The sequence below is a fragment of the Cyclopterus lumpus genome, chromosome 7 (assembly GCF_009769545.1).
Source record: "Cyclopterus lumpus isolate fCycLum1 chromosome 7, fCycLum1.pri, whole genome shotgun sequence".
NCBI classification, from domain to species: Eukaryota; Metazoa; Chordata; class Actinopteri; order Perciformes; family Cyclopteridae; genus Cyclopterus; species Cyclopterus lumpus.
In genome coordinates, this window is record NC_046972.1 from 14,260,343 (window position 1) to 14,282,900 (window position 22,558).

At 42.2% G+C, this 22,558-nt stretch overlaps 2 protein-coding genes across 2 annotated transcripts; both read right to left on the reverse strand.

Moving 5' to 3' along the window:
• Positions 1–1,513: 1,513 nt before the first annotated feature.
• kcna2b (potassium voltage-gated channel, shaker-related subfamily, member 2b) lies at positions 1,514–3,013 on the reverse strand. Its single transcript, XM_034537090.1, has one exon. It carries the CDS (start codon positions 3,011–3,013, stop codon positions 1,514–1,516), a length of 1,500 nt encoding a protein of 499 aa, XP_034392981.1.
• Positions 3,014–16,539: 13,526 nt separating this feature from the next.
• LOC117733439 (potassium voltage-gated channel subfamily A member 3) lies at positions 16,540–18,135 on the reverse strand. The gene has a single exon (XM_034537086.1). It carries the CDS (start codon positions 18,133–18,135, stop codon positions 16,540–16,542), a length of 1,596 nt encoding a protein of 531 aa, XP_034392977.1.
• Positions 18,136–22,558: the final 4,423 nt, after the last annotated feature.

Below are 22,558 nucleotides of genomic sequence, written 5' to 3' on the forward strand. Positions count from 1 at the left end.
TGCTTCTTGCCACTTATCCAGCAATCAGAATGCTTTATTGATCCCTGGGTGACAATTTGAGTAACACACAGCTTGCATTGGTGGTATGACAAAAGATTACCTTGAAGGTGTCATAGATTCATTTTAGTTGTCACTGTGCTCTGTCTTTGGTTGTGGGCCCTTAAAAAACATTTAAAACTTTTAGAATTAATACAGTACCATAAAAGCCTTTCACTGTATATACAACTAGTTAACTTTCCTGCCATAAACCTTGAAATGGGTTGAAATGAATCATAGTTAGCTCCTTAATCTCATTTGATCTATTTCTATGAACATGGAATGCTATGAAGTCAAGAACAGCAACATGTATGCTGGGCAGTGGTGTTAAACTGACCACGTCTCACTGTACATCTGTTACAGTGGACCAAAGAGACACTTGAAGGTAAAGTTAAGGAAATTGAGAAATAGGCACTCACTCAGAATGCCACCGAGAAAACAATCACTATCATTCTACATCACGTATCTTAACCAAAGAAGAATGTAGATGAGAAGCGCACATTCATCATATTACTAAAAAAAACATACAGCAAATGAATACACATCAATAAATAAACATTCATTCTGTTTACTGAGACAATTCTTTTGTCCACCTGCTAGTCTGCATTGGCTGGAAAAAAAGGCAAAGTCTTGGCGATAGTGTTCTTACTGTAAATCCACTTGAGCTTCATTGAAGAAAAATGGCAGGAAAAAGGTGTGCTATTGTGGTCCGGTAATACAGCACAGAACATCATCTATCTGTTGGTCTACAGAAACCACTAGCGTGTACTGGACAATATCTAGAGAGGGCCAGGAGATGAATGCTAGTGCACTCAGGCTTTTTTTCTCAAACAGAGAAAGCAACAAAGGACCATTTGGTCCAAAAGCATATTAGGTTTGGTCTCTCTCGCTCTTATTGCGCATTTCAGTTTTCCCCTGACAGGAGAGCTGTGATCTTGGAGACTTTGTTTTTCTTTGAGTCTGGATCTTGGCAGTTAGAGTGGCAGATTAAAGTTGCTCACAAATGCTGATAATATGGCTTGCTTTTAATCACAAGTAAATAAGTTAGGTTACATTTAAAACTAAATGTCACACCGATCTAAATTGTTGTTATCGCGCAGCTTCTCCCAACGGCAGTTTGAGCAAGAAGGTAGAAACTAGTGGTCCCTTTACACTTTTAATATTGGTTATTACTGCTTAGGCTACTATTTGGCTACTGTTGCGAGCAGGGTGACTATTGTCACATAGGTAAGACTAACTCCATGCAGACACTGACAATGTCCTAAATAAGACGGGTGGCAACTCTATGATATGCGCTGATAGGTCCACAGGATGTGAGACAACAAGAGGTCCTCTTCACTGACCTTTTCTCTAAGTTAAACCCACTCATCTGCTCTGGACTCCAATACTGGGCGCCATAAGTTTTTCAATACATGGAGTCACACCATCATCCTACCCTTGCTGACCTGAGCTGAAGTTAACCGTACAGTAGCTCATATTATACATCTGTACGCATCTTAGTGATGTTTACAAAGTTAGTGTTGGCCAGTGTACAGTTTCCTGTTTTTGCGCCCTCTGGTCTGAAGTCCTCAGTGCTGTGGTTCACAGCCTCCTGGATCTCCACATAGTCAGATTTACTAAGAGTGGACCCACTGCCGCTACGACCACTCTTCTTCAGATCGTCAGCTGAGCTGGCCTTAGGCACACTTGGGCTCAGATACTGTGCCTGTTCCTCGCCCTCCGTCTCTCTGTGGTAGAAGTAGTTGAAGTTTGACACTATGACAGGTACAGGCAGGGCAATAGTTAGCACACCGGCAATTGCGCAGAGAGACCCTACAATCTTTCCTCCAATGGTTGTTGGGACCATGTCGCCATAGCCCACTGTGGTCATGGAAACCACTGCCCACCAAAAGGCCTCAGGGATGCTGCTGAACTGGGAATCTGGCTCGTCTGCTTCCGCAAAGTAGACAGCACTGGAGAAAAGGATCACGCCGATGAAGAGGAAGAAGATGAGGAGGCCTAGCTCGCGCATACTGGCCTTCAGAGTCTGGCCCAAGATCTGGAGCCCCTTGGAGTGGCGGGAGAGTTTAAAGATACGAAACACCCTGACTAGACGAATGACACGGAGAATAGCCAAAGACATAGCCTGCTGGCCTGCCTGGCCGTCCTCTGGCCTTTCTGCTAGCTCTGTACCCAGGGTGATAAAGTAGGGGATGATTGCCACAATATCAATGATGTTCATGATGTTGCCAAAAAATCCAGCTTTACTGGGACAGGCAAAGAACCTAACGAGGAACTCAAAAGAGAACCAAATAATACAGAGGGTCTCCACGATGAAGAAAGGGTCTCTAAAATAAGCTGTGCTGTCGTAGGTAAAGGTGGCGTTGGACATAGACTGGAATGGATAATTGTACATCTCCTCCTCATCATTTCGAAAAACTGGCAATGTCTCCAGGCAGAAGCTGACAATAGAGATAAGAATCACCATGACAGAGATGATGGCGATGATGCGTGCAGGACCTGAGCTCTCTGGATACTCAAACAGCAGCCACACTTGTCTCTGGAACTCATTCTCTGGCAGAGGCCGCTCCTCTTCCTTTATGAAACCTTCATCCTCCCTGAAGATTTCCATAGCTTCCTCGCCCAATTCATAAAACCGGATCTCCTCAGAAAAAATGTCCAGGGTCACGTTAACTGGCCGACGCAGCCTCCCTCCTGATTGGTAATAATACAGAATGGCATCAAAACTCGGTCGATTACGATCGAAAAAGTACTCATTCCGGAGATGATCAAAATACCTCATCCTTTTCTTGGGATCCCCGAGCAGCGTCTCGGGAAACTGGGAGAGGGTTTTGAGTTGTGTCTCAAAGCGCAAGCCTGAGATGTTGATGACGACCCTCTCGCAGCATTCGTGATCCAGCTCTAGGTCATACAGGTCGTGAGGCTGACCCGGATGTGCTGCGGCCTCGTCCGCAGGGTCGCTGGTAGCAACCGTCATGCTGGAGGAAGATGGGACCTGCAGATTTCAGACAGGGTGGGGCCACGTTGGGCCCTGAGGAGATAAAGGCACCACACGCTTGTGGGTTCAGGTACAGGATGATCTGCCTGCAAAGAGCTACAAAAAAGACAAAAGATCAATATTATTGTGATAACCACCGTGAGAAGGGCAGTTGGAAATAACAAGCAGGAGATGTGAGGGGGGTGCAGTGCTTCTTGAGCACAGAGCTCATTGGCTCTATAGTGTCTATAAGTATTAGGTTATGAGTTTTCTCTCATATGAGAACACTGCAGGATCAATATGCCATCCAGTAATACTGTATCAGCTCTCACACGGTGCAGTTACAACCAACAAATCTGATTACATGCTGAGTGCTCCATACAATCTCTGAGATGAATTTCCTCTGTTTGTACGAGAGTAACATTCCCTTCCAAAGCCGGGAAAAACTTCATCAAATCAATTATCAAATTCTCAGTATTATATTGAAGCCTACTGTATTACAGCAGTGCTCTTTGTTGACAATAACATTCAAATTGCATAGGCCACTGCACAAAAGCATCATGTATGATGATGCATAGTTTTAGAGACTGGACCTATTTAAGGCCACACTATTTTACTTTAAAGATACAACACGTGTGATTTCGTAGTTAAAGCAAAGCTATCTGATTTTTTTTTTTTTAAAGCACTGACGCTTGTAATATGTGTCCTCCGGTGGTAATCTAGCAGAAGTGTTCGGTCAAAAGTCAGCCCCCCGCGGTCAAAGCAACTCCTCTCTGCCGGCTCGGGAGAGGGAGATGGGACAATTAAGGCGTGAGGATGCAGGTGTTACCTCCATCGCCTTAGTGACCAGCAGATACATGTTGTGATGCAGCTCAGCCTACAGGTTGAAGCTGGTGGGGGGGGTGATTTGTGTGTTGGTGGGAATAAAGTGAGCAAATGTAAAAATGTTTGGCATCAGCAAAATATGACGCCCCTTCTTCAGAACGATACGCTGCCGCCCGCAACAACAAGGATAATCCTGTGGTGTCTCTGCAGAGATGTGTTGGGGAAGGGAGGTTGCGGGAGGCGTTGCTGTGAGTATTTCTACTCGGTGGAACCCCCGGCAGATCTCGTCTAAAGCGAAATCACCTGTTTGATCTCCAAACAGGTCCGTAATCCTCCTGAATGTTTTTCCATCTCTGTGTTTAGCTCGTTGACATGTTGATTATTTAAACTTATTTTCACGTAAACTACACCCTCTTTTTTTCTGATGGGAATTATCCATATGAATACACCAATGATGCACATTAGTAACAAATGGAGGCTAAATGTGGCTACCCATTCCAAGGGGAAAAAAACAGTCTTTTGAGGGCGTTTTGTATCGGTTCAAAAACCTATTTTCACCCCTTTTCACCTAAATTAAAAACAATGCAGCCAGGTTCATGCACTGGGATTCAAATATTAACTGGGATTCAAATATTAGCGCGAGTGAGTTAGTTTGGAGTGCAGGTGCTAGACATGCTCAAGCCATTTGCAGATCATGGACAGCCACAATAGACTCATGCACTAAACAAAGCAGCATAGCGTTATCTGTCGGACTACAGCATACATTCATAAATCGGCATGCAGCAATTCACCTTGGTTCTCTTGGTGAGCAGACGCATGTGTTTTTATCCAGTCTGTCTCCTCTTAAAAGGTGCCTTGGGTTCGTGGGTCCATTCCTTCATAGCTGTCCTCCTTCCGTTATTTGTCTAATCTGTTCGGCGGATGTGTCACCTCATCACGACCGACTGGTTTTGAGTTGCCGCCTCTTCCCTTGTCTCTCATATTTCACCATAATTCACCATAGTTGAGATGCGTGGGCTGCGCCAGGGCATCGCAGCGCATACAAAGATCTTCTTGCGCGCCTCGCCCCATCGCTTGGCGCTCCCCACTCCCCGACACTGTTGTCCTCTCTGCTCCACATTAAAGGGGAAGCATCGTCCACCGCAGGGTGGTAACGGGTTTCAAACAAGCATGTCCACACAGCACATTTGGTCTATAGCCCAAAGACAGAAAGAAAAATGTATATAAAAAGAATACAAACTGCATAATGTTTTCTTTAAGGACTGAAATATAGATCTAATCTCAAATCTTCCTCTGAACTGAAATGAGAGCAATGCATTGAGGGAATGAGAGATAATGAGCCAGCAGCTACAGCACTTGTACATGTCCTGTTTGAGCAGAACACCAACGTTCCTGCTTGAGCTACTGACCCAATTGAGTCATTTTATCATTATGTTTCTATTTCTCATGGTTTGAGCACTTGACTGGGTGCACCGGTCTGAATGGCTGCTGGAAGTGCCTCTGTGTCTTTTTGAGGATAATCTATTTGTGTGCATCTTTTTCTGTGTACTTTGTTACTTAAGTGTGAAGAATATTACAGGACAGTATGAGCTCATGATGGTAGAACCCACAAGTTGAACTCTACGGGTGTTTGTCCCATGTGAGGACCTTAATACATAATAAAGGAATGCAAAGGTTGGCTCCAGTAGATTGTCACCTGTTAAGCACATACAGAGGCCTGATGCTAACATCTATTAATGCAATCATGACAATAGACAACATGAATGTCAAGTACACCAATTACACAGTCACGTTTTCCTGCAGAAAGACTTCCCTGGCTGTTTTCCTTCACTGCTTGAAAGTGGGCCAGGTGATATGTCTTCAGGCAGAGAGCAGGGATGCAACATCCTGAAGAATACAGGAGGAATTCTACATGTCCTCCCCCACGTGTTCTCCTTGCTCTGCCATTTATATTGTCCAAGGACAGGTTGAACATGTTACGCAATCATTCTCCAATGAAAGTGTCACAATGCTGATTAAGATCATGACCCAACCCCAGAGGGACTGCATTAGTAGCCCACTCTACACAGAGCTGATGGCGGAAGGTCTCAATGAGCTATTGACACTTCTACATCAGCACATTGATTGATGGCAGGGAACTGTTAAATCCTCATTGTCCGTGAAAGTAAATGAAGAAGGAACAATTCTAAATGGAGGGCGGCTAAGAGCTCAGCCAGCGATATCCAATGCTGGGTGTCAGAAGTGTAATTATTCTTAATTTGCCAGAACATTCACTTATAATAATTGAGTAAATATTTAGAATACCGATATACTTGCAGGAGAAGAGGGCACATAGAGTATGGGATATGGGAATGAGTTAGTTGGGGTTCAGGGGAAAGGCGAGTCATTCTCTAATGATTTATGTTTCGTTTCATTCCTGTAACTACCTTGAAAAAAGTTCACATCGCATTTCAAGTTAGAATTCAGTGTTCATGATCTGGACCACACTCCTTTCTTTAACCTCAACCAACTTGTTTGACTAGCCATACCCTACCATACATTAATGATCCCTTAACCATATTATATCTGAGCCACAACTTAACTTGATCATCCCCAAACCATATCTTTATTCAAGGGAAAACAGACAAGAAAACAATAGAATAACATTGGCATTGAATGTTTTACAATATATGACAATATGTCTGATATTACTAGATATTATCAATATGTCTTTACTAACAGGCCTTGTACCACAGTCCTTCAAATTAGACCTCTTCTTAAGAAGCCCAATCTTGAGATGTTGGCTAACTATAGATCAATCGCTATCCTTCACTTCATCTCTAAGATCCTTGAGAAAGCAGTCACAAATCAGACGTGTAACTTTCTGCATAACAATAGTTTATTTGAGGATTCTCAGTCAGGATTTAAAAACATCATAATACAGAGACAGCACTGGTGAAAATGACTAATGACCCTCTAATTGCATCAGATAAAGGACTTTTCTCTGTACTTGTCTTGTTGACCTTAGTGCTGCATTCAACACCACTGATCATCACATCCTATTGCAGAGACTAGAACATTGGATTGGCACTAAATGAACCACACTCAGTCGGTTTAAGTCCTGTAAAACAGATCTCAAGGACTGCCTTTTTTCACCTACCTGTCTCAAAGCTATGCAGAAAAATGTGTCCACACATTTGTTACTTCTAGACGAGATTACTGCAACTCCTTATTATCAGGCTGTTCTAATAAGTATCTTAAGTCCCACCAGTTGATCCAGAATGCTGCAGCTCGTGTACTCACAAAAACTAAGAAAAGAGATCACATTACTCCTGTATTAGCTGCTCTGCACTGGCTCCCTGTAAAATCAAGAATCACATTTAAAATTCTTCTTCTCACCTACAAAGCCTTGATTGGTGATGCACCATCATATCTTAAGGAGCTTGTAGTACCATATTGCCCCACTAGAGAGCTGCGCTCACTAAAAGCGGGGCTACTCATGGTTCCTAGAGTCCTAAAAAGTAGGATGGGAGCAAGAGCCTTCAGTTATCAAGCTCCTCTTTTATGGAACCAGCTTCCACTTTCAGTCCGGGAGGCAGACGGTCACCTCATTTAAGAGTAGACTTTCCTTAGGGCTTCTCTATCTCCTTCTGTAGGAATCCATGTCCCATTAATGCACATTACTAACTTTGCTTCTTACCTGACGTCTTTGTGCTTTCTCGCCTCACAGGTTTACATGGATCATGGTTTATCTGGACCATGGTCCTGCCTGACATCTATTATTATTATTATTATTATTATTATTATTATTATTATTATTATTAGTTGCATTTCTATCAGTATTGCCAATGCCATTACTGATTTTATCAACATTATTAGTCCCACATCCACTAATGCTGTTATTATTGGTAGCTGTGACTTTTTCATCATGCCTCCTACTTTCATTATATAAATAATGTATGTCATATGCATTGAATGTGCTGTTCATTGTGTACATGACAGCTACTGCACTTATGTCAATCCTGATAATAAAACCTGCTGATAAAACCACTGATAAAAGAAAAATGTCTAAGACAAGAAAAAAGTGGGAGCGACAGATTCCATGAATATATATTTTTAAATATAAATGTGGGTGTTTGGGAACAGCTGTCTTGATTTTGTCTGAGGGGGCCTCTTTGTGCTTAAAAAAACCCCTGACCTATAGAATAAAGGTGATAGTTTCATATTTCTTGCACATAGTTGATCTAGAGTTTTGAGGGTCAGTAATTCTCCAACCAATTTAGATCCTCAAGTCTGTTTCCAGTACCCTCTCACCTTTAGATTGTGCCAAGTGGGACATTGATTCTGTTTTGTATTCAGCCGAGCAGACCAGATGGAACCTCATGAAGTAACTTAAGAATGCTTTCCAACTAACAACCCCACATGACTGCCTGTAATCACGTCTGAGCACGTTTTCATTGTATAAAACATATTTTTCCTTTCATTTACAATGCGTGACCGTGTTCTCTTGTGCCAGCTGGTGCATTGCTGTGGCTGGGCAGGGGTCCTAACAGGGCGCCCCAAAATGTCTAGACATAAATGTGGATGAAATAATGATCGTTATGACAACAGGAAAGTGCAGGGAGTTCCCAGATCTCCACAATGTGCATCAAACCTATTGTCACCACGATATAAGCACATTCAATAAATCTATTTTCGATAAAAATATATTCGTTTTGGATTCGTTACAGCGAGCAGTTTCATTGCAATCCCACACAAATAGCTCAGTTGAGATGTTGTGAGATGATCAGCATATTTGTGTGTCAGTGTGTGAGTCAACACACCTGCACACCAACATCTCCATCCTTTTCTATGAAGGAGAATATGTGGAAGTGGGAGAGGCATGATGAGCGTGAGCAACAGACAGAGTGAAGGAGAGAGGAGGGCGCTGATCCAACTTATGTCAGCAGACTGCAGGGGAGGGGCTCTGTCCTGGATGACCTCTACTGGTGGTGCAGCAGGTGATCACTCACTCACAACACACTCACAGATGTATTAGCCTACTGTATTGGCATGTGCATGCAGTCACTATTATAAAACATGTGCACACACTGACACGCACATTTAGACACAGTCGTACTGACTCCATGTTTCTTTATAGCTCCGAGACAAGAAACTGTAATTTCACTGTGAACACAAGGACATCCTGATTCTATTTCTATATATTTTGTGTGTGTAGGCATCTGAATAGCACTCCGCAACAGGCATTCTTTTCTATGACAATAGGCCAAGAAACTTAATTACCACATCAGATAAATTTTTTTTGTCCCTTCATCCTTCTTCATTTTCTCCCCTCACCCATCTCTCTCCCTGCATGTCTCCCTCTGGGGTCCCTCTATATTTAGAGATTGACCTTGGAAGTTGTCTACCTGCCTGTTGAGAGCAGCCGGGCTGATGGGGATCACTGCTTTCATGATGAGATATATCCTCACCTTTGGAGTAGAGTACTCTATTATTGATTCAGGATGTGGTTTCACTTGCTGTTGTTCTTACAGCCTTCGAAAACAAGAAGAAGAAAAATCAATGACCCAAATGCTCTGGAGATGTTGCTTAGCTTAGAGAGAAAACTTGGGAGTATATTAAATATATATATATATATACTGCATGCACAGCTGAATATGTTTGCCATATGCAGAGATCTACTTTACACTGAGGCTTAGCATGCTTTGAAACATTCATTGAATGATGTGCAGTGGCAGTACGAAAGTGTTTTCTTCCCACACTGGAAGCAGCAGCTAAGTGCTGCCTGTCTAGTCAGTTCAATCAAATCAACAGCTAATGTATATGGGCCAAAGGCTGCTGCCATTCTGTCGGTGGTGTGTGTGTCTTACTTGACAGCGACTTGTGGCAACACCTTGTCGGAGCCAGCCTACCAGAGCCTCCTTGAGGACGGCAACACCTGAGCCCACAGTAATGATGGCAACAGGACCAAGGGACGGAAAAGGGAGGAAAAGGTTTGAATGACATATGACTGACTCTAATGGCGTGGAGGAGAAAGTAAGGAGACGGACAGAGTCAGCAGGAAATTGATTTAAAAGTGTGCAGAAAATTAAAATGAATGGAGGTGACGGGACAATAGAGGTGGAGAGGGTAGCAGATAAAGGTCACAGTGACAGAGTGATGAGTCATCCAGTAGAGCACAGCAGCATCTCTCTGTTTCACACTATCACCCTCTGCACCATCTGTTTGTTTTGACAGCAAAAACTGAGATAACTGGCAGCAGATCACCCCTCCAACAGCAAGAAAAAAATCATCATCTGGGTCTGAAGGTGCTGCAGATATTGATTCAAATGTTTTTTATTTGTGCGCCGGCATGTGTTTTAGTGTGTTTACATATAATACATATGTCATGAATGGGCAGTCCCACCTTGTCTACTCTGCTTGTGGCTGGGAACTGTATGTAACTGATCAGCCAATCAGCATCCAGAGTGAATCAGAAGCACTAGCAACAGCATCATCACCCTTAGCAACCATCCCTCCCAGCTACCAATGGTATGGCTCCGCTACTGAACATGGAAATAACACATCACTGAAAGTCACATGGAAAAATGCATTGTGAGGGAAAATAAAAGTTGTATCTTTTCTTTTATCATGTTTTGTATGTTAGGGAATTTGTAATCATTATTGTATTTATTTCAAAAGGGAGGGAGAGTATTCACTCTATCAGTGTTGTTTGGCTCGGCTCATCACCAACGGCAAATATACAAAACCAGCAAACAGCTGGAGAACAAAGCGGAACATTTAGCAGCTAAAGAGACAGCCATTTCCCTAAGCAGTTGGTAGAGACCAAAAACAGAGCCAAGAGAGTGAATATTACCACGTGGACACAAAAACAACGACAAATGAATAATAGTGTTGCTTCTCGCTGGATGTGTAAATAAACAACCTTATCAACTTAAACCTGATCATATGTCAATGTTGTGTTTACACTTTGTTTCTTTTGCCCCATGTGCCTCTAAAACCAACATGAAATCAGTTATCGGAGGTTTGAAGTCATTACAACTTTTTAAAGATGTTAGAATATCCTTTCATCATAAGTTATTGCTGACATTCAGCTCTACGATCCTCGTGTTGACAACTGAGTCTCCACTTAGACTGCTGTTCAAATGGAGTCCCTGCATGGTGAGAGCCAATCTATCTGGGCAATACCCTCATCCTCTTCCACGCACGCACACACACACCTCAGAAGTCATGTGCACATAAACAATGATGCTATTATTACAGACAGCTTGATACCTTCAGTGCACCTGAAGAGGGCTGAGTCTGTTCAATACAGCCTATTCAACTTGCTCAACAACTCTCCCTTGTTGCTATGGAGATTTTCTGGTGTAGCGCCAGGGCTGGCGGTGAGCTTTGATGACGTCATAGGTATTTTTGTGATCTCAAAGGCAGATATCTTTCACTAACATGTTTAGTAGTAAAAAAAAAACATCAAAGAGCCAGATATAAATAGTTTAAAAGGTGAGTCTTCTGGAGTATTCAGTCAACAACTATTACCACATTTACAATATCTTTAAAGAAAGGTGCTTGGGTACTCCAAGCTTCGAGATGTGGCAGTTATTAGCGAGCTGGTGGGCTCACTGGAGCAATAAAGCATACTTGCTCATACACAGGATGACAGTGTGATGGCTGCAAACGTCTGTTAGAATGTTAATATTTACCTCCTGCGGCACAGAGATGAAATGAAGTTTTCCACTGGACCCATACACAGTTCAGTTTTCTTTAGGGTTCAGCCAAGCAGCCTAATGTGTGGCAATAATGTTAATAATTTAAATTGGGGGGTCACCATTTATTTTCCAAGTGAAATATAAATCCCTTGTGATGTTGCAGTTAATAAATCTGTCAAATAGAAAAGGAGTATTTTATTTTTCAATATTATCCGTCTATTGCATTGATGTTTACAAATAGATGCAGTATACTCTCATAAAGAATTGGCCCTGTCACCCTGTTACAGAGGGGTTCCCTGGTTCTGTCTGCTCATCACAATTAGGGGGGAGACTTCTGTTATACAAGTCTTTTTTTTTGTACCAGCCGCCTAGAGGGCTGTGAGCCCAACACAGTTTTTCACTATAAAGAGCTTTCATGTACGCCTCTGCATGGAAACACTTATTAAACAGTGCCAATTCAACAGCAGTGTCAACAGAATATTTATGTACGCTAATGCTCCAATTATCTTGAGAAATTAGATTAACATTGAATGATTACACCATTTATAATTTCACAATTGTATGTCAGGCACACAATCACATTTCTTTAACTGTAAAATATATTAGATACTAGATATTCTCTCAGTAATAGATTAAAAACAGACTGCAGCTTTTCTAAAGAAAAGACAGTACAACTCATAATATCTTTATATGGGTCATGTTTAAGACAAATATAACACAGAATAAATACTGGCGTATGCAGCCTTCTCCTCTGCACATCCCAAAAGAACACCAGTGCACTCTGGGATAAAAGAGAGCCATTCACAGGCACGTGGATGTGTGTGTGTGTGTGTGTGTGTGTGTGTGTGTGTGTGTGTGTGTGTACAGTAAATGCATGTCTCTCTATGATCTCCATGTGCAGGTCATGGGAATAGCTGCAACTAGCACACACACATAAGTATGTTTTTTTGTTTTTTTACATATTAGCAATACAGAACACATGGAGTAAACAAAAGGCATATGGCTAACAGTCTTTCATTTGTGTCACAGTTTCATACCAGACAATCACGGTTGGCCTCAGTTGTTGTCACTTTTGACTCGCCGCAAAAGCTGTTTGTCAATTATTGTTTGTAATGAATATCATTACCCACAAATATAATAACAGAATGTAAATCTCTGTGTAAAGTCCAGGAATTAAATGTGCTTTGCAGAATTGCTGTATTTTCTATATCGAAAGCAGTATGTAGAAATGTCAGAATCCATAACACAGCTACCACTCAGTGTGTTAACTTCAGGAGAAAAGCAGTCAGAAAACTGCATCTACAAAACTGTATGTAAAATATGTTACGTATATGTCTGTTTTTTGTCATTGTTGTGATTGCATTTTGAATTCAGTGGTGATCTTCTGGGGGTGGGCTGGTATGCACTTAAACCAGGGGGACAGCAGTTAGGCGGAGAGTAAGGGAAGAACAATGGATCCAGTTGAGTTCTGTCCCAGCTCCTAAATGTATCCAATCTGGCCCAACAGGAAGACCAGTCATTGTGCCCCTATGAAGAGAAAAGGGTCAATGCAGGTTAATGGGTAATCTATAAAGCTCTTTCAAAGTGATTATCAGTGAGTGTCAGTTGAAATTCACCAATGTCACATCAAATGGAGTCTTCACCTAAATGTGAGGCAGTATAATTGGGTCGTGGGGGTATCCAGGAGGTCTATGCAGACAAATAATAATAATCCATTTAATTTATATAGTGCTTTTCAAGATACTCAAAGACACTTTACATTATACACCGCAGACATAGCTACAATGCAGGGTTAAGTGTCTTGCTCAAGGACACATTGACTAGGGCGGGGATTGAACTGCCAACCCCTTGATTGAAAGACGGGCATGCTAACCACTGACCCATAGTCGCCCCGGAATGAATGGAATGGAATGGAATGGAAATTGAATGACTTTCACCTGAGAGCGAGGAGGAGAAAAAGAAAAAGAAAAAAAATGTTAGAGGCACACAGCATAGCTAGACCCATCACACAGCTCGGTGGTCTTATTAACAACCGAATGCTCGTCCTCTTCTCCCTGCTTTCTCATTACCACTCATGAAAAACTCAAACAAACTGTAAACACTGTCAGTTCAGACGAGGCGAGGCTGGGAGAGGCCTTTGGACAAGAGAGTCTCTCTTATCCAAAAGTCCTGTAACAAGAAGGGCAACATTGTACTACAACTATCCACCCCGACATTACATTACATGTCATTTAGCTGACGCTTTTATCCAAAGCGACTTACAATCATGTTACATTCATACACTGTAGACACAGCTACAGGGAACAATGCAGGGTTAAGTGTCTTGCATATGTCACACATATTTTCCATTCAGCTGTTTTTGAGTGACCAGATGTGCATCCTAACTGCTCACTCACTGCAATTTACTGCAACAACTACATGTCTACCCTGTAATGAACTTAAAGAAAGAAGAGCAGAGGTTAGGAGAGGTAACTGGAGTGTGTTACAGAAACACATGTGAGACTGGATTAAGCTTCAGTGATGCACATTAGCAGAGAGAGGAAGGGTAAAAATAGAAAAGTTGAGTGTGCATGGTAAAGTACCCTACTTTGTGTGTGTTTTTGTGTGTCTCTAATAATCCATCCTGCCCATGAGAATAGCTGCCAGACTGACCAGTTGAATGCTGAACAAGTAGCTCCCGACTCCTGCATAATGTATCTTGCTCACCAATCAATAGACCGGTGTTTCTCCGCGCCGACGCTTTTATGTGACCTAAGAAATGAGCAGGCAATTAAACTGAAGACCAATATGGAGTTTTTCACTGAAAATATATGAAGTCAAGATCAGGGGTCAAAATGGAAAGGAATAATCAATGAAGAGGTCAATCATTCTGGACCTCCCACTTTGCCTTTTGGGTAAACCAGCTAATGAGACTGCCCTATTATGACTCAACCATGACTGGAGAGGTAAACATACAGTAGTATTTGTTTACTTACACACACACACACACACACACACAACCACGTGTTCGAGAGCACAAGTTCAAGTGCACACAGAGTCACACTAAATAGATTAAGAACATCGCTTGACAGATTCTCTAATCCTGACCTTTTAAAATTGTTTCTCCATCATCTCGGTTTGAGTTAGAGTGAGTGGATCTAGACATTGCAGAGCAGTTTCAAAGACAAGAGTAAATAAGAGGCAATGTTGCAGAAAATAATTTCCAATGGGCCTTAATTCGAATTCACACACTGAATGTACAATAAAGTTGAACTGTTATCAGCATGCAAGTGATCATTTGCTTTTAGCAAATAAAATACAGGAAATTCCCTGAAAAGGACCACAATCTACAACAACTGCCTGTTATCTCATGGTTATTTCACTTCTGAGACTCTTTGATATCAATAGCAAAGGAAGACAAAGGTCACAAAGCAGGTGAGCTCTGATCTGTTAGGAGATGATGGCCATCATTGACACAAGCTGGGCCTGCAGTTGATGCCCATTTTCATTTAATAGACCAAGTCGTTTAGCATTGCATATTGTCGGCAATAATACAAGCTAAAGACCAAAACAGTTATATTATATTAAGTAAAAAACTAATGTAGGAATTGTAAGCAGTTGTTGACCTGCACCTGTGAGATGTAACTCAATCTGATACCATTATCAAGATAAAACTCACCTGCTTGAATTGTAAAAAATAAAACACAATAAAAAAACAAAAAAACAAACACTGGTTTCATGGCTAAAGGTGAGAGGGGTAGTTCATACTTATTTCGAACTATCCCTACACGTTTAACTTGGGGCATGACAGGGATCAGAACCTACCAGTTTTAGCAGTGGGAGAACAGCAGCCTCTGCTGAGCGCCCGCAGTAGTGCACCCAGGACAGCCAGACACTACGTGCTCCAGGACAGCCAGACACTACGTGCTCCAGGACAGCCAGACTACGTGCTCCAGGACAGCCAGACTACGTGCTCCAGGACAGCCAAGACACTACGTGCTCCCAGTCCATTCATAATTCCTCAAGCGCTGCTTCTCCTTCCCCCTTTCCCAGCGTATCACCTCTGAGTTGTGGGGGGGGGGGGACAAGTGAGCTTGGTGATTGTGCATAGCGGCGCTGGGCATGTTTTGGTCATGTATTTTACGCAGGGAACACGTGATGACAGAACAGCCTTGTTAGGGACCGAGGACACGCTCTTTAGACGAGAATGTCCAAATAAGCTTCCACGCCACCCGGAAGATTAGTGTGGAAACAAGGGAGCCATGGCAACGGTGACTGGGGTTACTGCGGAAACCACCGTCGTCATGGCGACTGCATATTTGAGGCATCCAAAAGAGAAAGCTCCATCTTCGATCGCGTGTGCGTGAAAGAAGGGTATGTTTCTCCGCTCTGACGTGAGTCTAGCACCGAGGATGAGACACTGACAGTCGGCGTGCTCTTTTGTTTATATGCTGCCGTTTACGCTTTGAATAGCTTACTTGGACACTTCATATCAAGGAATTGAAGTGGATTATTTCCCGTTGCATTTGGAGTTGGACTTTAACGCACAATAAAGGCATATCAAAGAACGGTCTAATTGAGATAATATATGAAGAACTGTGTTTTCAGACAATACATTATGTTTAAACACACATTTTCAAATGATTCTTATATTATACAGGCTATATGACTGACGGATCACGACTCATAACGCATGTTAATACAATGTGAGTATTCGTTCAGTTATAAAGCTTCTATGTTGTGATACAATATTGGCTATCAATGCACAAGAGGTCAATTCCCTAACTCCGAGAATAATAAGCCTAATACTTTAAATTAAGGAGCTCTTTCTCTAAAAAAAATACGAATTCAGATCAAGGAGATGAAAAATCCTGATTATTTTTAATGGAGCACAAAGCAGCGTCTCTGAAGAGACAGGGATTGCTCCATCTTTCTTTCTTCATAGCGCAGCTTCCACTCTGTGGTGCGCAGCGACAGAAGCAGCTGTGTTTACACACCACCCCTTCCTGGTGTGCAGGGCTATGGCTCTATATTTGGCTACACATCGGTGAAAATCTTTTTGTTTATATTCACACAATTCTGCGAGTTGTTTTGCGTGGTAGTGGGGAAATTGGGCGGCTGCGTGAACGCGCTGTTGATACCGTGCTCCTCTATCACCATATACTCGCTCTTGCTAAGCGAGGAAGAAGAGATTGTCTTCTCCAGCTCCTCCGCGTCAGCTAGAGGCTGGCAGCTGCCCACGTGCAGGTACTGTGCCTGCTCCTCTCCCTCCGTCTCTCTGTGGTAGAAGTAGTTGAAATTTGAGACGATGACAGGTACAGGCAGGGCAATAGTCAGCACACCAGCGATGGCGCAAAGAGAACCCACAATCTTCCCTCCGATTGTCACGGGGTGCATGTCCCCATATCCAACAGTGGTCATGGTGACAACAGCCCACCAGAATGCGTCTGGGATGCTGCTGAAACCCGAATCTGGGTCATCTGCCTCAGCAAAGTAGACAGCACTTGAGAAGAGGATGACACCGATGAACAAGAAGAAGATAAGCAAGCCCAGCTCACGCATACTAGCCTTCAGAGTCTGTCCTAAAATTTGGAGCCCTTTGGAATGACGCGAGAGTTTGAAGATGCGAAAAACCCGAACAAGCCTGATTACGCGCAGAATAGCTAATGACATGGCCTGCTGTCCGTTTCCTTGCCTCTCTGCCAGCTCTGTGCCCAGAGTGATGAAATACGGAATGATGGCCACAATGTCAATAATGTTCATAATGTCTTTGGAGAACGTGGCTTTACTGGGACAAGCAAAAAAGCGCACCAGCAGCTCGAAGGAGAACCAGATGATACACAACGTCTCCACAACAAAGAACGGGTCAGAGAAAGGGCTGATGAAGTAGGAGAGTGTGCCATTAATCACAGGTGCAATGGTTATCGGATCCCTGTTATCGTCCCTGAACTCCGGCAATGTCTCTAAGCAGAAGATGACAATGGAGATGAGAATGACCAGGACAGACACTATCGCTATGCCCCGTGCGGGACCCGAGCTCTCTGGGTATTCAAAGAGCAGCCACACCTGTCTTTGAAATTCATTCTCTGGCAACGGCCGCTCCTCCTCCTTTATGAAGCCCTCATCCTCCCGGAATTTCTCCATTGCCTCCTCACCCAACTCGTAGAAGCGGATCTCCTCAGAGAAAATGTCAATGGGCACATTAACGGGTCTTCTGATGCGCCCACCAGACTGGTAGTAATACAGAATGGCATCGAAGCTGGGTCGGTTTCGATCGAAAAAGTACTCGTTCCTGAGAGGATCAAAGTACCTCATCCTCTTCTTGGGGTCCCCCAGCAAAGTCTCTGGAAACTGGGAGAGAGTCTTCAGTTGCGTCTCGAAGCGTAACCCTGAGATGTTGATGACGATCCTCTCACAGCATTCGTGATCCGGTTCATATCGGTCCAGAGAGTGGTGGCTCGGGAGAGCCGCCGACTCCTCTAGTATGTTGTCACACGCCACAACAGTCATCACGTCGGCCTCTGTCTCGGTGTATCCGTGGTTCACGAGGTTATCGACCCGGGTTTTGGTTGCGCTCGGCGGGGGTGATTGCAGGAGGCTGAGATGGTCGTCCATGCGCGGTTGAAGAGGCATTCAGGGCGGCCGCCTCGCCCCCTCCGCGAACCCCGGTTACCCACAGCCGCCACCACAGCCTCTTCTTCTCCAGCGTCTCTTTCACTTTCTCCCTGCGCTTCACTTTTACTCTCTACTGTTGCTGTTCCCGCCCACGAGGAAAGAGCTGGGTTTATAAACGGGCCATCCACACGCCATGGCGCGCCAGCGCTGGGTACCTTTCCCCGTCCTCCTCCAATCACAGGACGCAGCAATATACACAAGAAGCAACAGACCGGCGTCATTAAACCCCATCGTTTGGGCGTGCCCGCCTCCATCTGTTTCTCTCTCCGTCTTGTAGACACGCGCTAAAGCACCAGTCATATTTAAACAAGGTCATTGTCCACAGATAAGGCGTTTTCAAATAGCCTACTCATAAATATATCAGAGCCTTAATTCTTTTCCGGGACAGTCTTAAAAGACACATCACGTGTAACCCTACGTTAGACTTTATCTTTTCTTCATCCAATAAATAATTTGGGTGTACGATGGTATAATTAAATGCGTTTGAAAATTGACTAGTGCACTTAACTCTGCCGTCGTTAGTTTATTAATTACGCACGAAGAAAAGGTTGAAATGACTGGCATGCATCTGAGACATGAAGTTGCCCATAATTAAGGCGTGCCAGACGTTTTAGTGAAGAAGAGCAAACAAGCAGCGGTGATGGTAAAGGAGCAAAGAAAGAGAAAGATGTGTTGTTAAAGGAAAATAATATCAACTATGTCGTATACACACATTTGAAAAAACAAGTATATGAGCTAAAGAAATACAAATTGAACATGACATCAAGGGACACACACTCTTTGCACATGCACACTAGTGCTATTTAAAGGGCTAATACCATGAACGTTAAGGGAAACTATACAGTACTCAGCATCACTGGTCCTGACAGATGTGATCAGATATAATCATACAGGGAGGGGAGGAGAGAGAGAGGGGGGAGAGATAAATAATAATCCTTGCCTCTCCTGAAACCTGACCTTTTTTTTTTACTGTCTCGGATTATCAGAGGCACTGTGCCCTTTAGCCTTTACAACCGTCGTTTTGAATGCCATGCTATCAAGCCATAAAAGTTTCAAGTATCCCCAAATGTTATGATACATTAAAAAGCAAGAAATATGATGTCATTATAGCAATGTTAAAAAGAGTGTGATTATTCTTCACAAGCAGGTTGGGGTTGTTTCAATTATAAACCTGACCACAAAATATGTCTTGGTCTCCTGTTGTTGCTCCAGTTACCTCCTCTAATTGCCCAATTTAGTTGGCAGCCATTTGTATTTTGGTTGCAGGGACTTCCAGCCCATGGGGGTTGCTGTCCGAGGTGCTGAAAACAAAGTGAAAGTTACCATGGACCACAAATTCTCACCAGCAGGTGGAAACAATTTAATTGATTACGTCAACCTTAATGGAAGGAGCCAAAGCATTACAGTAACTACCATAGCTTGATTGAGAAGTCAAGAGGTCATAAAAGACTTGTATGTATAGCCGTTAGCTGCTATCTGCAATCTGTATCATGATGATCATAAATGCTGTGCTCATGAATTAATTAAAGACAAAATAAATGAACTGTGGTTTTTATTTGTATTTCCATTTCTACCCGAGTATTATTTCACTAAAGCTAAGTGTTTCAGTGGCTCCACTTTTGGTTTTAATTGGGGGTGGTCTATGGCCCGAGACTCTGACAACTAACAGTTGAGGACCTTTGTTGTATGTCCTTAATCAGGACTTCACAATCCATCCAGGGTGTTGGGTTACAGAATCAGCTAAAACCAAATTGTATAGTCAGTAAGCAGCTAATGAGAATCATTTTTTTCCACAAATGTTCAAACTTATCTTATTATTTCATCCTCTTTGTTCCAGTTTTCCTAAAATCAGAACCACGAGGATGGATTGATAATTGCTGAACATGTGTAGATTGTTCCTTTATGATACCTCATGTGAACTCGCTCACCTGCATGGACAGTTTGTGGTAAGGGAGTTCCTCAATACTGAAATATAAGCCAACACATTTTCACAAGGTTAGAAAAAATTAAGGACAATTCCCCAAAGTGAGGACTTTTTTGCTGGTTCTCACTTTTATAAAGAGCTGCTCTGGTTTGATTTCATCAGTGAAAGGTCTTCATCAATAGCACAGCCAATACCAAATATCAAAGGCAGGATCGGAGGAAATCAGGATGACTGTGAGCGATGACTGTTTGCTGCTCATGAACATCTGCTTCCTCCAGATTAAATTAAATGAGCATCAAATGACTGGACTAATCTGAGAAGTTTCCCATCAACGTGGGCAATGTGTGGCAACACCACACTTTACATATGCAGCCACGCCCACACCCAAAAACCTGTGCTTTACTAGTATATTGCACTTACTTACATGTATTCCCTTCAGGCAGACATGCCCTATTTTAATGACCAACCCCAGTCTTGACCCTGAAGTGTAAACTTTAAACAGTTCCTACCAACCTACAAACTGTGAAATAAGAAAAACCCTGTCAGTTTTCAGATCAGAAAACAACGTTTTCAGAAAGGTTGAATACATGTATGTTAAGAAAAATAAATTGTATATGTTTTTTAACATAACCATAGTAAACATGTTCTTGTATAAACCTGAAACCATTATGGCCCCTTTAAGATTTATATAAGAAAACACATTATTAGTTTGAAAACCTGACGCAATGTTACAATTGAACTATAGAACAGCATAAAGTTGGTAAAATGCCATGTTTATTCACCAATAATAATAATAATAATAATACTGTATTATAATGTGTGATAATATAACTGACAGTGGCCATTCTGTTGCATAATAAATACTTCGACGTATGATACAAGATGTTTAATGCAGGAATGCTTTGATTATTGAGTATGTTTACATTGCAGTACTGCATTTAATTATTTAAATATTTTTTTTCTACCACTGTAAGCAACATCCCTGTTGAACTTGAAAATCTTTTACAGCAAATTATTATTATTATTTTTTTAAGCATTGAACCTGAACCTGTTCAACCCAGTACTGGACGCACAGGTCAATGGTTGTCATAAAAATATATTGTTGTATTAAATAGAAGAAATACAGAGGACAACATTTAAATTAGATTCATAACATATAGGTTGCAGTGACAGATTCCCTCTCCCGGTGACGAGACTGTTTTCCTATTGAGGCCACATTGAAGCTGTCTTGTATTAAAAGGGCCAGCCGGTCCACAGGGAAAGAGCTCAGAGACAGCCAAAGGCACTTTTAATGTGGTTTTGACTCTCCATGTTAAATATAGGACCACCCCAACTCTCTTAATAACCTACGAAATTAGGCTACCTTGCACATTGGACTTGAATGCCTCAAACTGGAATGTGGCTATAAGGCATTGAAACAGCCTAAAGAGCATGTGAGGGGGAAGTGGGTCATTTTGCAGAAAGAACAGCTCAGCTGGCTGAGGTCATGCACATCTGGTTGCACTTGAGAAAATAGGCTGGTTCGGATCTTCTGCAAGAATCCATTCACAGAGTTCCTGGAAAAAATGCCTTTAAGAGAAAACTAAGGGTGGGGATCATGTATCTGGCAAACCTAGTGTCTGTCGATCAGCATTTCTATGTGGTGTTACTGTAAGCTCTGACCTCACAGGTAGATTTGCATTAGTTGCTCTCGAAAAGCATTTGATTACGGGCCATCGGCACAGGAAATGTTAACATTTGCTCCATTACCACCGACCACACCATTGCCACTATGCAACTGTAATGGAAGATTTATTTTTCCTGTTGTTTGTCTGATTTGTTTTTCTTGTTTCTAGTTAGGCTATGCTACTGCACATCCAGCCGAGCCAATGATTCTTCAGTTTCTTAGGGTTTCTCTTAGGGTTTCTTCACAGTGAGACATATATTGTCCAAAAGGTACACAGTTTACCATGTTCATAGATAGATAGATATATAGATAGATATATAGATAGATAGATACTTTATTCATCCCCAAGGGGAAATTTGTTTGTAGCAGTATAGCAAGAGTAAACAGAGTAAACATACAAATATTAATAATAAGTATTAACACATGCACGATATATACAATACATTCAATAGCAGAGCAGGACATATTACATTTAAGAAAATTAAATAATAAAGAATATGAAAAAAATGCATATAAATGAGTATATACATGTATATAAGTGTGTATGAAGTATATACAGTGAAAGCGGTGCGAGGGTTATTGATGTTGATTCAATTAAAGGAGGATCTGGCCAGAGGTGATTTATTATAAAGTCTAATTTGTCCTTTTAGTTTAGAATTTTAGTAATATATAATGTTGGTACCAAACACAAAGCACAGCTGAGGCTGATGGGTTTGTTATGTCATTAGTTTGCAGGTGGGACAAATTAAGATTTTGACCTGTGGGTGGCGCTAGAGAAAAAGTCAGGAGAT